The following is a 13812-nucleotide window of genomic DNA, read 5'->3' as shown; positions in this document are numbered from 1 at the left end:
AATTGCAATTGCACAAAAATGTCCGTAATACAGATAGGATGTATCCGTAAGAAGTTTAGTGAGTATGGCAACTATATGCAATCAGTCAGGTAGCCATGCAAATTATGTTACAGTAGAGGATTATTTATGATCGAAGTTATTTCAAGTCAAGTATGGAGTGACAAGTCGATTCGACTCGATTGCTGTTTCTCGCGTTAGTGCTTACTTTCGTGAAACGTAGCGTTTTATATATTTATTTCCCGGGCCAACTGTTTGATGTACAAAATATGAAAACAAACAATAAAATAATCAAATGAATGTGATAGCAGGGAAATAATTTCATCCGATTCTCATGACTCTCTTCGTACCCAGCCGAGCACATGGGCGTGGATTCCATATGATCCCTTGCGGATTAGAAACTAGTAACGACCAAGAACAACAAAAAATGACGCACTAAATATGAAATGCAGAAGTGCGGAGACCCTGATTTTCTGTAAATATAAATTGAGGATCAAAATTCTTTGAATTTAACTTTTTTTTTACTTAATGTCTTATGGGATGAAAAACAACGTCAACAACTTATGCAGAACAGCACTTTAATATTCTTCCCGGACAAAATAAAAAACAAATCCTCACTCTTCACGGGAGGTTGTAAAGCAGGACCCACTGGACGGTGGTCAGCAGGAGGGGCCACCGAGAAACGTATTCGTAGCCCCGACCCAGACGATGATCCCTCTTCACCATTGCAAGCAGCGTTTGCAGTGTTTCTTCCAGTTCTCCGATGGTCTTCAAAAAATCCGAATCCACTGAGAACAAGAGAAATAATACGTGATTATGGATGTGACATTTTGGAGTGCAGAGGACAGAATGTGGATCCAGGGCCGGGCTAGCCCTGAATGGGTGCGGCGGATTGGGGTGCGTTTTGCCTACGTTCTAGACGGCACCCTTGACTTCAGCCCCTCTGGCTTCACCCCCCCCCCCCCCACTTCTGCCCTACTGTACGATCCACCCCGTCGTGGAGAGATCGGCCAAGGCAGGTTATCGAGAGCAAGGCGCCTGCCACAGGCCGTCCCGGCAGGCATACCTGCTGTGCGGGCTGGCCTACCCCGACGATGACAGGCGCTAGCTTTCTGCCAAGTTTTTATTTAGTTTTTGGTTGTTGAGTGCAAATTCGATACATGAAAAAGTCTCGTATATTTGCGTTATTACCACAACAAAGAAAGTCCTGGGCAGTTTTTCTGAAGCTGCACTTCAAGCTGAAAGAACAGCAGAAGGAACCCAGAGGCAAAATTTCTTTGCGCTCGCCGCCCCCTCGGCCTATATTGACAGACAGGTTTGCCCCCGCACTAAAACTTTATCTCGCGGACTGTTTTGTTTTTGCGTGTCTATAATCACTTCGAACGCACAAACAAAACTCGAAGCGGGAAGAAAGCGCGTCTTCAGCCGCTCTGAGAGGACACGTCTAACGGTTTGCAGGGCAGGCTCTGCATCTAAAACAGGGCTTTCTTAAACCAAGGCGATTTCCTTGAAACAACAAGGGAACTTCAACCGTTCGAGTACTACTCCTAAGTAAATTATCTTGGTTCTAGAAACGCCTTTTTTTGTGTCTGTGCAACGGTTGGGGGTGACTTACTTGTAACGCGCATAGGCTTGTCCACAAGTTGGGGGCACACCAAGTAGGTGGTTTCCAAGAAGTCGTGCGACTCCTGCGCGCCAAGCGGCGGCACTCCCGGACAGCGGAACAGCATTCTGGGGTAGACCGCCTCCAGCCCCCGCTGCAGGTCTTCGACCAGGGCGTCGAATCGGAGCTGGATAGCTGGCCGTGGCGCCCTCGTGAAACAGCGTGGGCAGGGGAGCGGCTGCCGTCGTCCGCCGCCGACTCCGATGAACGCCTGACTCATCACCAGCGTCTCGAGCACTGCTCGCCAGTCAAATCGAATCGCAAAAGATTTGTGGCCCAAAAAAATTTTGGGGTTAAAATTCGAAGAAAGCACAGGATGGGTGCGACTGATTCACTCCGGGTGTGCGACTAAGGGGATGGCTCGGCGGCACTGCACCACACTGCACGCGTCGGAGCCGCAGACTGTCGATGGACGCACGGCCGAGGGTGACCCAGAAACATCCCCCCTCCCCCGGAGAAGCACTGCGAAAGCGTGAAGCTGGACTGGCGGCGGCCGCTGAGTGTGTGTGTGTGCGTGTGCGTGCGCGTGCGTGTGTGTGTGTGCGCGTTTGTTGCGGGGCTGATCGCTTATCGCCGCGTCCACAAAATTTAGACGTCCGTTGCGACAGTGAGTCGTTTCCTTCCACCGCGGGCAGTTCCTTCGAAGCCCTGCTACAATTTTTTGTCCGTAATATTTTACTGAGCTCTTACTTGCTGCTCGTGCCCCCTCATTGGAATGATGAATGAAACAAAGTTACTGGGAAAAATTAGTTTATTACTTTTTAAAATTCATCCAGTCAACCGAATCAAATAATCATCGTTTAAGAGTACAAGTGGAGTTTGACTGCGGTCAGCATGAAACCCCACAGGAAAGCAGCCTTCGGGTACCCCTGCCCCAGATGCGGTGTTGTCGTCACCATAGCAATAAGCGAAAATAACGTTGATTCCATATTCTTCAGAAGTTTTCGGAACTGGTGTGGCGCTGAGAACAAAAGAAACAATTGCGTAAGACACAAAAAGAGGAGCGACCTACTTGTTCATGGAAAACTAATATAAATTAGCCGGTGAATAAGGGGAGATTTCCGACTCTGAAACTTTTACTACCAAAAAAAAACACAAGAGGCATGTTGCTAGAGTAAAAACGGGGTTCACTAATGCTCTTCTCACCATCAAAATCTCAGCTCAAAATAAACACACACACACACACACAAATTTTTTTGTTTTGTTTTTAGGGGTGCGTTTGATTTTCTTTTCGCACGCCGACGTGCCTTACCTGGCATGGGCTGGACGGGCTTCTCCCGTATCTGCGGGCACAGAATCATCATGAGCTCCAGAAGGCCAGGCCCCTTCGGCAGTCCAGCTCGTGCGATGCCCTCCAGGAAGAAAGGGTAGGCAACAAACAGGTCGCGGCGGAGGTGCTCAACGTAGGTGTCGAAGACGATCTGCAGCAGCGCTGGTTGCAGAAGCTGCGACGTGCTGAACTTTGGCTGCGGCCTGCTGGCCTTTGGCTGCGACCTGCTGGACTTTGGCTGCGACCTGCTGGACGACTTTGGCTGCGACCTGCTGGACTTTGGCTGCGACCTGCTGGACTTTGGCTGCGACATGCTGGACTTTGGCTGCGACATGCTGGACTTTGGCTGCGCGCGGTGTGCTCTGCTCGCGTCGCGGCAGTCGACTGGCCGATGCACACGCAACGCGTGGGTGGTGTCAAGAGACACCCCGGCGACACGGCGCGGGTGTCGGTAGCGCAGACGCCGTCGGCCTGCCCGGAGCGCGGCTACGGTGACGGCCTGACCCACAAGCGCCGTCGCCTCGGCCATCGCCCCGCTCAGCCAGGGAAGGCCGTGGTGAGGCACGGCGGGAATGAACACAGCAGGTATCGTTTAACGATTCTTACCGTGGATTCCCGTGGCTCAAACTACTGTATCATCATAAAAAGGGGGCGGGGGCAAGTCTCAAAACTATCCTCTGATGGGCGGATCTGGCCCTCAAACGTTTTGCCAGCCGTGGGCGATTCCGAAGAGTCATTGTACCGCTTGTCTCTCTCGCTCCACTGCGGGACCCCCGTGAGTGTGACAGAGACAGAGCGATCCTTTGGAAACAGCCGGCCGACCGGAGAGGACCACGTCGGCGCATTCCAGACCAGCCGGCGCGCGTGCCGCCGTGCCGGGGCGCTCCTCTGCCGGGGCGTTCCCACGAGCCCCGCCCCGCCCCGCCCCGCCCCGCCCCGCCGCACGACGCCCAGCCGGTCCTGCTCGGCGGATGGGCAGGCCCGGGCAGTCCCGCGGAAACACTTGGCGAGGAACGACCATGGCGCCCGCCCCGCCCGCTCTGCTGCTGTGGTTGGCCGGGGCCGCCCTGTGGGCCGCCCTGTGCCTCCCTGCCGGTGAGTACCACGAGGCAGGAGGCTGCGACCCTGGGCCGCGCCCCGCCCCGCCCATGCCCCGCCACTCCTCGCTGGCTAACTCGCCGATCCCCCCGCAGCCCTGGCCACGGCGGCGCACTCCCAGCGGACCTGCGAGGCCTTCGAGAAGTGCGTGCCGCTGTCGGACTGCAAGTCCCTGCTGCGCCTCGTGACGCACAAGGACCGCAAGCCCTCGGAGCACGAGAAGGCCCTGCTGCGCGGCGCGCAGTGCGGCTGGTCGCCCACGTCCGCGTTCATGCCCCTGGTGAGCACCAAAACACAGTGTGCACCGTCGAGGTTAAGGCTCCACTGACGCGGCGCGCGGCGTGTCACAGGTGTGCTGCGACCTGGTGCCGTGGGGTCGGTGCGGCGAGGTGCCCGGCGCGCTGCGAGACGCCGCCAACGGCCCCGCCAACGAGGGGGAGTTTCCGTGGATGGCGCGCCTGCTGTACAGGGGCCCGGCTGACCGAGGTGAGTGACGAAAAGGCGTCGAGCCAATGTGCATGTTGTCGGTAAAATTACCCCTGAAGCCAGAATTTCTTGTCCCAATGGCTCTGTGGCCCCATGAGCCGGTCGTGTTGGCTCTTCGTCCAAAGCAACTTGTGCCTGCCGTGGACTTACGTGACATCAACGACTCTCTGTTCGCTATTGCAGCCGATGGTGCCGACGGCGCCGAGCTCCTCCACTACGAAGGCTGCGCGGCTTCGCTGATAAGCGACCGCTACCTGCTGACCGCCGCCAGCTGCGTCACGGCGCGGGACAACCCTCCGTGAGTTCACTTCGGTTCACTGCCGCCTGCGGGCCGCTGGGTAGGCCAGCCCGCCGAACAGGGCGGTGCAACGTGGCGGCCTACCCTCACTTGGTCGGGCGCCCTGCTCACACGGAGCCTCCCTGTGTTGCAGGGCGTACGTGCGGCTGGGCGAGCTGGACGCTCCAGAGGACCCCGCCTGCGTCGCGAACAGCTCCGACTGCTCCTCCACCGCCTTCAACGTGGCCGTGCAGGACGTGGTGGTGCACCCCGAGTACGCGGTGGGGGCGGCGGGCCACCAGCACGACATCGCGCTGGTGAGGCTGAAGACCGCCGTGCGGTACAGCGAGCACGTGGCGCCCGTGTGCCTGCCCATCACGGACCCGCTCGGCGACACGCTCAAGAAGGACCGGCCGCTCACCGTGCTCGGCTGGGGCAGCCTGCACCGCGCCAACAGTGAGTCGCATCGGTCGCTTGTTTCGGTTTCGTAAACTACTTTAGAAAAATTTACCCCCAACCCTTTTTTTTTGCTCAGCCAACACGACGCGGCGCTTGACGAAGAGCGTGCTGAGGGAGGTGCCGCACGAGTTCTGCACCGAGAAGTACAGGGAGACGCCGGACCACGTCGACGGCGTGCACCAGCTCTGCGGCCGCGGTCTGGCGGAGGGCTCCGACGCGTGCCACGGCGACCGCGGCGCGCCGCTCTCGTCCACCAGCGTGCGCCAGGGCGCGGTGCTCACCATCCTGGAGGGCGTGGCGTCCTTCGGGACGGTCTCGTGCGCCACGGACGGCATGCCCGCCGTGTTCGCGCGCGTCGCCACCTACCTGCCCTGGATCATGACCAGCATCAAGGTGGCGTGAGGGCGCCGACGGCTTGGCCGACCACCACCATGGCTGTGATTTCCAACCGCGTCGACTGCGTGAACCCATTCCGAAAGCGGCTTCTCTGCTTCACTCCGCGATCCCAATATTTTCTATGGCGGTTGGGCAGGGCAGTGTTAACGGACTGTTTGCCCAATGTTCCGAGTGAAGTGGACCACTTGCGTGTTTCAGCCTAACGTCCGTTGCTGGCCCCAAAGGTATGTTGCTGCGGGTTGACGCGGGACAAAGAAAGTTGTGCGGATTTTGCCTCCCTTGAGGCACACGACCACCCAGGTTATAGGAGATTTGAAACGGTTCAAGTTTTCCAAGGAAAAACCCAACATCAAAGAGACCATTAAAAAATGATAAAAAGAAATTTTACACTTTTTTGGTTTGCCATTTTCACGCGCCTTAGAGATAAAACGACACAATGTCACATTCCAGGAATACCAGTGGGTCCAGCTATAAAGGGAGTCGGGGCCGCCTTACTCGAACCATCTGTATAGCCAGGAAAATGAATCCAGGCACAATTCCACCCCCACCCCGGTTTTTGAAACGCCTCCAAGAAAGGCCTAATCTAGGACAGTCAACGTGCCACCCTGTTTCGGATGCGCGCTTGCGTTGCGTGAAGGGGGCAACCTTGAACCCTCAAGTCCTGTGACTTACGCTGTAGTGGCAGGATGCGGCACTGCCCCGTTCAGCCAAATAAGGGCGTTGCCTAGCAGCCTTGTCCTCCGTCGATGCGTTATTGTTTCTTTTGTGAGTGGAGGGCAAGAAAATGGCGTCGTGGTCGCTACCCCTTCGCTCTCGCTACTCCGCGTCGCGGACAGGGGGTAGCCCGGAGGCTTCCCGGGGAAATCGATCCTGCGCGGGGGGGCCGCCTCCGCCAGCTCTGCCGCTGTCTGCCGCCCTGGTCGCGGCAGGGCCCTGCTCGCCCACCCACCAGTCCAAGTGCGCAATTGCAATCTGAATCTGAATCAGTGCAGCCAGGGCAGCAGCGCCTCCGTGGCCGTCTCAAACATTTGCCATCCCGCAGAAAACCCGGGTTGGCTCTAAAATCTATTTTTCTGACAGTTAAACATAATTTTTTTCAACACGTGTGCCAGTAAATACTCGAGCCTTTGTCTTTTTCTCAGTGTCTCCGATTGCGTTCTCGTATATCAGCAACGAGGAGGGAAATTTTTGTTGTCCACAAAACGTGTTTATTGTGTCTATGTGGCGGGCGGGGCACCATCAGCCGCACCGCACAACCAGTCACCATGCCTGGCTTTCCAAAAAGAAATGACGTTCCATTTGTAGCTTATTTTGTGTGAGACTGTGTGCACTTAGTGCTGTTACCGCGTCATCACGACCGACCGACTGGAACTGCGGTGCACAATCAAGCCATTTGGAACAGGGTGAAGGAGCTCATGACAAACAAGAACAAGAGTTACAACAAGAACATTTTATTTAATCCTGGCAACACTTAGACAAATAAGCAAAATAACACACTCTCAACTCCTCCCAACTCATGATTTTTTACAATTAAATTGTCAAGTTGTCTTAACAGCAAAAAGCAAAACACAGAAGAGAAAATAAAATCAAAAGGGCGAAGTGCAGAACGATGAATGATCAGAGCACAAAATTGTCATATTTGAACTTCAAACAAACCGCCAAAAGGAAAAACAATGACGGTCCAAACATGATTCAGTTAACGCCGTCAAAAATAGGTCCTTCTCAATACATAATTTGTAACTACTTCACAGCCTTCTAAAGCACAGGAAACGTTTCCCCTCAACAACAGTCAACATTGTCTTCCACAGCCATCCAGAGCCTATCGATTTTGACTGGCTCTTGACAGGAGCATAGACAGCCACCAACACAAGAAAATAATTTTTACCTTCTAATTTGCTTCTATCATCCAACTATCGTCAAAATAGAGACTAGCATTATTCAAAATAGATACTTTTATGAGATTTTCGAAAAGTGGAAATCCCCGTCATGCACCAGGATTAATTATAATAGTTTTTGCTGTAAGTTTTTTGACAGAGGTGACGCACTCCTGCATCACTCACAATAATCCGTACAAGTCTCACAATTTTACAATTCCTTGTACGACGAAAAATATAGCCAATAAAGAATTACTGGCGCTCTAGGCTCCAGCTCGCTTGAAGGGCACACCACTACTTCTACACCCAGAAAAAGCTACCATTGGATCAATACTAATTGAATCAACACTACAGGAATAAGTGCATAATGCAGCTTCTAATCTACGATATATTTCTACATTTTTCTGGGTGATTTTTTTTTTTTGTATTTTGAGAACTTTTTACTGCAAATTAAATGGAAAGACTTTGCGCCAAAATGTGGCGAGACATAAAGTCTCGCCAAGTTTTGGTCAGACCTAAACGTCTCACTAAAATTTGGCCAGACAAAAAGGTCTTGCGACAAAATGGCGAGACTCTCTTGTCTGAGCACTGTAAAAGACGCAATTACGGTCCATGCGGCGGATGATGAATTGCGGCCTTTACAGAGCACAGACAAGAAAGTCTCGCCATTTTGTGGCGAAACTTTTTTGTCCGACCAAATTTTGGCGAGGATTTCAGGTCTGACCAAAACTTGGCGAGACTTTATGTCTCGCCACATTTTGGCGCAAAGTCTTTCCATTTAATTTGCAGTCAGAAGTTCTTGGCGAGACTTAATGTCTCACCTCTCTGGAGAGGTGAAAAGTCTGACCGTTAGATTTGTAGTAAGCTGTTACTGTAAGGGGAAATGACCCAACTGCCATTCCATCTCGTCGTCGTCCTCTTCCTCCTGGACGTGGATGGCACGGCGGAGAACACGTGTAGCACGGCAAGTGCGCTCAGGCGGCCCGGGGCGCCTCGTGGAAGGGTCGCCCGGTGGGCAGCTCGCGCTGCTGTTAGCCAATATGGACCCGCCTTCCAGGTCCACAGGCGGAGCAGGTTCCAAGAACGGGCCCAGAGCCGAGGCCATGGCTGGGGCGTGTGCAGAGGGCAGTCCGGGGGCCAGCGCAGGGGCCACGGACGGGGCCAAACCAGGCCCCACGGCTGGAGCAAGGGCCTGCACACATTAGAGTCAAGTAAGGAACCGCTCCACCGCTCGCTGAAGAGCCCCAGCCAGTGGACTGCACTTTAAAGGGTCTAAGGGCCGATTAGGCTCGACGCTCGGAGCGAGATTCACGTGTGGAAAGGGGGAGGAGAGGAAGGGGGAGTTTCTACCAACACCACCACTACCACCACCACCATCACCCCGCACGCTCAATCGTGTCACGCTCGTTTCATCGAGAGGTTACGCTCCTGGAAGGGTGAGTCCACCACCTCCGGAGCCCACCGCAGCGAGCATTGATGAGGCTGCGAAAGTCGGAAAAGGGGGTTGGGTGGAGGGGAGCAAGGCAGTTCACCACCACCACCGCAACCTGTTGGATGGAGTGGACAACGGCGGCGGAGGAGGGGAAGCAGATCATTTGACCTACCTAAATTAGACCGACAAAAAGTAGACCGACCCGACCGACCTAAATAAAAATATTAAATAAAAAATTCAATAAAGTTATTCGCATTTTTGACCGACTTGAATAAAAAAATTCCCATAGAGCGCGGGGGTTATTTTTAGGGCACTAGGCCGTTACCTCCACTGAAAACACCTCCAACAGTGAAGCCTCCGTCGAAAATACATCCACGACGGCGGCCTCGACGGCGGCCTCGACGGCGGCCTCGACGGCGGCCTCGACGGCGGCCTCGACGGCGGTCTCGACGGCGGCCTCGAAGGCGGCCTCGAAGGCGGCCTCGACGGCGGCCTCGAAGGCGGCCTCGAAGGCGGCCTCGAAGGCGGCCTCGACGGCGGCCTCGAAGGCGGCCTCGAAGGCGGCCTCGACGGCGGCCTCGACGGCGGCCTCGACGGCGGCCTCGTAAGCGGCCTCGTAAGCGGCCTCGTAAGCGGCCTCGTCGGCGGCCTCGTCGGCGGCCTCGTCGGCGGCCTCGTCGGCGGCCTCGTCGGCGGCCTCGTCGGCGGCCTCGTCGTCGGCCTCGACGGCGGCCTCGTCGGCGGCTTTAAACTGTAAAGGTGTCTCCAGTCGAGGAACTAGGTTTACCAGGTACTGAGAATCCCTGTTCCAACATGTGGACGTGTTTCCGTCCGAGAACCTCGTCCAATGCAGTGGACATTTTTCGTGGATGTCTTTTTGATAGAGGCTTCACTTTTTGGAGGTGTTTTCAGTGGAGGTAACGGCCTCTAGTGTGCTAAACCCCCGCGCTCTCCAAGAGTTTTTTTATTCAAGTCGGTCAAGAACCTTTGAATAAGCCACAATTTGATAGTTTAGTTCTTTGAGATGGGCTTTCGTTACAATCGTAAAGATCAAGCAATTAAAAGGCTCCAATAAGATTTTCTTTCCGCGGCGGAGAATGTGCTAGTTGGGTTGCCTATTCGCTCGCTGCATATGAAAATGCAGACATGTGGGGTATGGCGACGCGCGGTGAAATCATCGGCGGCGTGCTAAACTTTGTCGGCGGCGGCGCGGTGCACGTGTCTAATTCACAGCAGGAGCGCAACTTGAAGAGCGCCCTCGCCGGCCCAGCCTAGCCGGCCCTGGCCAATGACGCGGCATGTGATTCGTGTTACGTGGGTTTGGCGCGCGGCAGCCGCCGCACCGGAGGCAGCCGCACCCCCTTTCCCCAACCCGCGCGCCGCGCGCAGCGGCGAAGCTGCGTAGCACCCCCTCTACTCCGCAGCCCGCGCAGCCCGCGCAGCCCCCGTGGACTGGCGGCCGATATACTGCTGTGATTCCGCGGTGTTTTGTTTCTCTGACAGGCGGAGCGACGAAACGACTAATTGCACCGGAATTCGTCCACCTGGGCTCGAATGATTGTCTGGTCAGGCATAAACTCACCTCAGCTAGTCCCAATGAGAAGCCCGTTCCACGGTGATCATATTCTTGGAACTCGTACTCAGACGCCCTCCTCTTCTCAGCAATATTTGGCTCCTGTTTGGACAAACAAACATCGTGTTTAAAAAGACACGCAATCCTTGCTGTGCCGCTGCTTGGTTTTCCAATAAATGCATTGGAATGTTTGGTGATATAAATTTAGAATATTTTGGATTCAAGGGTTTCTTTTTCTTGAAAAAGTTGCAAACTGTTCCAAATTTTAAGGACAGTTCATAGTTTAGGCTCTAGTACACTAAACCGTTATTTCTCATTTTTCAGATGGATCGATCAAGAAAAATGTTGACGCTGCGCCGAGCCAGGTTGCCAGTGCGACGGCCAAATTCAGGGGGAAGGGGAGGAGGAGGGGGAGGGGAGGAAGAAGGGGTGGCGGAAAAAAGACGCCCACGGGGTTGGCTGCAAATTGAAGTGTGTGAGGCATGTCGTGAAAGGTGCCATGCACACTGCAGCGGCGCGCCGCTTGCGGAGTGCGTCAAGGCCAAGATCGGCGAGTGAGAGGCCCACGGGCAAATCTGCACACTTGAGTACACCACTACTACTACTACTACACTGATTGAGCCGGATTCACCCCTCGCTTCATTCCTCGGGAAAGGGTTACACCGTGCGGGCGTCGAGTCGAATCGCGCGTGAGTGAGCGTGAGGCGCGTGTCACTGCCAAGCCACTCCTATATCGATTCCATCCCCGAAATTAAAAGCAAAACTTCGGCTGCTTCTCTGTTGAGATTTTATTCCGGGAGCGTGCATTCCGTGGATCGCTCGCCTTGCTCGTCTGGGAATGCCGGGCCGGGCCCAGCCGGGCGAGTGAGCGCGCCCGATCAAGACGACGAGTCGCTTTTCATTTTCATTTCGGATCTGCGCAGTTCGCCACCGCGTTTTCATTTTATTATTACGCCCTTAGACGTGAACTGGCCGTGGTGCGTCGCGCGCCCCAGAAAAAAATAAATGGCAACAAAGGGAAAGTCCAAGGTGCCCCGCGCCCGCGCGTGGTTCGGTACGAAGGCGAAACAGCCGTGTCCCCGGGAAATCGCAGAGCTGAGGGGCCAGAGCCTGGACAACATTATTGGTCAAATCGCCCTCCCGGATGCCTAAACGGACAGGGACGGACCTCTTCCAGGGGGTTCAGCCCCTGGGATCAGCCTCTGGAAGGACCCGTCCGAGTTACAGAGACTTCCATGATTGTCAAAAGGGTTAAAGGGGTGATCATGTAACTGCCTCGCTTTACGGTGGCGGCACAAGCACAGCGGTGCGGGGGACTGCCCCGCTCCGCGCGGCCCCACACTACGCGCTGCGTCCACTCCCGTGTCACTGCGTGCTGCCAGACTGATTCCGAGAGTCGTTTCCGTCGCTCTGTCTCTCTCGCACTCATGAGAGGTCCCGCATAGGTGCGAGAGTGACAGAGCGATGAAAACGACTCTCGATGCGCGAGATAGATTCGTCTTACCTGGCCGAACGCCATGGTGCGGGAGCGCGGCATCACTGCAGGCGACGGCGGCGGGGTGGCCGGCGGCAGCCTTTCGTACAGCGTGCGCATGACCCGCACCGGCGTCGGACTCCCCAACCTGGAGCCGCCTGGCCAGGTCCCTTCGGCAGTGGCAGGCTCCCCGCGGCGAGGAGACAGCGGTGCCCTAGGCGAATTCGGCGACCTCGGCGGGATCGGCGACTTTGGTGGGATCGGTGATCCCGGCCTCGGCGAGCTGGGCTGACCCGGCGAGCTGGGCTGCCCCGGCCCCTTGCCCGCCCCCCCAGGGGCTCCTGGGCCTCCAGAACCGCCAGAAGATCCCGCAGCTGCAGGCCTCCCAGCAGACATGGTCTCACCCCTAGTGATGTAGACGTTCAACTCTTTGATAGCGATCTTGAAGTCCGTCGGGACGGACATGCACTCTGCGAACGCTGCTGCGCCCGGCGTGCGCTCCGCAGCGACTGGCCCGGGGCGCGAGTCCAGGCGGTGCGGGCTCCAGGGGGTGGCAGCGAGGCGCCCCGCGGCAGGCGGGAGCAGGGGGCAGGTAGCAGCAGGCAGCAGCCGCAGCAGCGCCGAGGCGGCACCGAGGCGCCCCGTCGGCAGGGCTGTTGAGCCTCACCCGGGGTCTGCCGCCCCGCCGTGGGGCGTTTCCTGGAATCGGGTCCATTGCACAGATGGAAAATACTCGGTGTGCATTGAGGGAGAAGCTTCGGCTCCGGTCAATGAAAAGCCGGTGCAAGCTCGCTTACCACGAATTTGCCACGTCGTTTTGAATGCTAATGATTGGCAAGCCTGGACCTGAATCACTCCCCCGCTTTCTGTGAGTATTACCAAAAATGGACGCAGGGTGACCGATCGGTACATTTGCTGAGCAGAGTGAACGCCAGTAAGCGGCTGGCCCGCACTCGTCTTGTTTATTCCGGTGGGAGAAGGGGAGGGGGAGGAAGGGGAGGGGCACCTTGCCTCCTTCGCCGAAATGACAACATTGGCCATGGCCGTGCCGTGCACTGCCCGATTCCGAATGTTCGTCTCTCTCTTGCCCCCCTGCGGCACGCCCGGGGACGCCGCATGAGTGCGAGAGAGACGCAGCGACGAGACGATCCTGCAGAATGAGGGGGCTGTCGGGCGTTCTGACGCGCCACGCCGCGCCACTCAGACCCATAGACCCACGCTTCACCGCCCCTGCCGCTGCATGCCACTCCCGACAGCGCGACCCGGCCGACACGTGCACAACTTTTTATGAGGCTTGATTGAATGGGTTCCGCTCCCCCGAACTTCGGCCTAAATCGGGGCCAAACCGCGCTTCTGCATTCTAAAGGTGTGTGTCGAGGTGACCAGCCTGGCCACACGCCGCGGCCACACGCACGGCCTCAGACTCATATTTGCCCCGGTCACCACGTCGGAAGGAGCTCAGGCTTCGCACGAGTACTTCGCAGAATGAACAATGGGGCAGAAGAGACCCCCTCTACGCGGGTCCGAAAAAGCTGTTGATGAACTGGAGCGGCGGAGACTCGCCAGACTTCAATCAAGTAGGCAGTCTAGCTCATTTGGGATCGAGCCTGGCCTCGACGTGTCTTAAAGTGTGACTCTCCCCGCGGGGGGTGTCGCAGCGTTGGTTGCACGGCATGGCCGGCCAGGGTGAGCGAGGTGGCGGGGCGGCGGGGCGACGGGGCGGCGGGGCGGTGCCCATTGACGCTGCGTGTGTTAGTGACGGCGCTGAGAAAGGGGCAAAGATTCGCTCAGCAGAAAGTTTGGACCTCGATCT

The 13812-nt window shown here is 56.3% G+C and overlaps 4 protein-coding genes across 5 annotated transcripts; 1 reads left to right on the top strand and 3 right to left on the bottom strand.

The window, feature by feature from the left end:
- Positions 1-592: 592 nt before the first annotated feature.
- LOC117651032 lies at positions 593-2050 on the bottom strand. The gene is made up of 2 exons (XM_034394744.1): positions 1613-2050; positions 593-785 (listed from the first exon to the last, which is right to left on the bottom strand). Exons 1-2 carry the CDS (start codon positions 1878-1880, stop codon positions 619-621), a joined length of 435 nt encoding a protein of 144 aa, XP_034250635.1. The 5' UTR covers positions 1881-2050; the 3' UTR covers positions 593-618.
- A 346-nt stretch (positions 2051-2396) lies between these two features.
- Positions 2397-3389, bottom strand: LOC117651030. Of its 2 annotated transcripts, XM_034394742.1 has the most exons (3): positions 3242-3389; positions 2913-3199; positions 2397-2621 (listed from the first exon to the last, which is right to left on the bottom strand). In XM_034394742.1, the coding sequence occupies exons 1-3, from the start codon at positions 3262-3264 to the stop codon at positions 2461-2463; spliced, it is 471 nt and encodes a 156-aa protein (XP_034250633.1). In that variant the 5' UTR covers positions 3265-3389; the 3' UTR covers positions 2397-2460. The 2 variants fall into 2 exon arrangements, with proteins under 2 accessions (XP_034250633.1, XP_034250632.1); XM_034394741.1 differs by having other exon boundaries at positions 2913-3389.
- A 543-nt stretch (positions 3390-3932) lies between these two features.
- LOC117651023 (melanization protease 1-like) lies at positions 3933-6028 on the top strand. The gene is made up of 6 exons (XM_034394728.1): positions 3933-4025; positions 4124-4308; positions 4379-4514; positions 4698-4812; positions 4946-5247; positions 5327-6028. Exons 1-6 carry the CDS (start codon positions 3950-3952, stop codon positions 5650-5652), a joined length of 1140 nt encoding a protein of 379 aa, XP_034250619.1. The 5' UTR covers positions 3933-3949; the 3' UTR covers positions 5653-6028.
- Positions 6029-7096: 1068 nt separating this feature from the next.
- LOC117651031 lies at positions 7097-12145 on the bottom strand. The gene is made up of 3 exons (XM_034394743.1): positions 12030-12145; positions 10535-10627; positions 7097-8712 (listed from the first exon to the last, which is right to left on the bottom strand). The coding sequence occupies exons 1-3, from the start codon at positions 12117-12119 to the stop codon at positions 8389-8391; spliced, it is 507 nt and encodes a 168-aa protein (XP_034250634.1). The 5' UTR covers positions 12120-12145; the 3' UTR covers positions 7097-8388.
- Between the last annotated feature and the right edge of the window lie 1667 nt (positions 12146-13812).

The sequence above is a fragment of the Thrips palmi genome, unplaced genomic scaffold (genome assembly GCF_012932325.1).
Source record: "Thrips palmi isolate BJ-2018 unplaced genomic scaffold, TpBJ-2018v1 HiC_scaffold_5, whole genome shotgun sequence".
Taxonomy (NCBI): domain Eukaryota; kingdom Metazoa; phylum Arthropoda; class Insecta; order Thysanoptera; family Thripidae; genus Thrips; species Thrips palmi.
The sequence above is the reverse complement of the archived record's forward strand: the minus strand, read 5'-3'. Positions and strand labels throughout refer to the sequence as shown.

Bases quoted from the DNA above. Each gene is read 5' to 3' on its own strand.
- LOC117651031 (XM_034394743.1), bottom strand. From the start codon at position 12,119: ATGCGCACGCTGTACGAAAGGCTGCCGCCGGCCACCCCGCCGCCGTCG. The intron at 10,628-12,029 runs GTAAGACGAATC...TTGTCCAAACAG, and splicing joins GCACCATGGCGTTCGGCCAG to GAGCCAAATATTGCTGAGAA. The intron at 8,713-10,534 runs GTGAGTTTATGC...TAATGTGTGCAG, and splicing joins TCTCATTGGGACTAGCTGAG to GCCCTTGCTCCAGCCGTGGG.
- LOC117651023 (XM_034394728.1), top strand. From the start codon at position 3,950: ATGGCGCCCGCCCCGCCCGCTCTGCTGCTGTGGTTGGCCGGGGCCGCC. The intron at 4,309-4,378 runs GTGAGCACCAAA...GGCGTGTCACAG, and splicing joins CGTCCGCGTTCATGCCCCTG to GTGTGCTGCGACCTGGTGCC. The intron at 5,248-5,326 runs GTGAGTCGCATC...TTTTTTGCTCAG, and splicing joins CAGCCTGCACCGCGCCAACA to CCAACACGACGCGGCGCTTG.
- LOC117651032 (XM_034394744.1), bottom strand. From the start codon at position 1,880: ATGAGTCAGGCGTTCATCGGAGTCGGCGGCGGACGACGGCAGCCGCTC. The intron at 786-1,612 runs GTAAGTCACCCC...TCTTGTTCTCAG, and splicing joins CAAGCCTATGCGCGTTACAA to TGGATTCGGATTTTTTGAAG.
- LOC117651030 (XM_034394741.1), bottom strand. From the start codon at position 3,264: ATGTCGCAGCCAAAGTCCAGCATGTCGCAGCCAAAGTCCAGCAGGTCG. The intron at 2,622-2,912 runs GTAAGGCACGTC...TTTTGTTCTCAG, and splicing joins GCCCGTCCAGCCCATGCCAG to CGCCACACCAGTTCCGAAAA.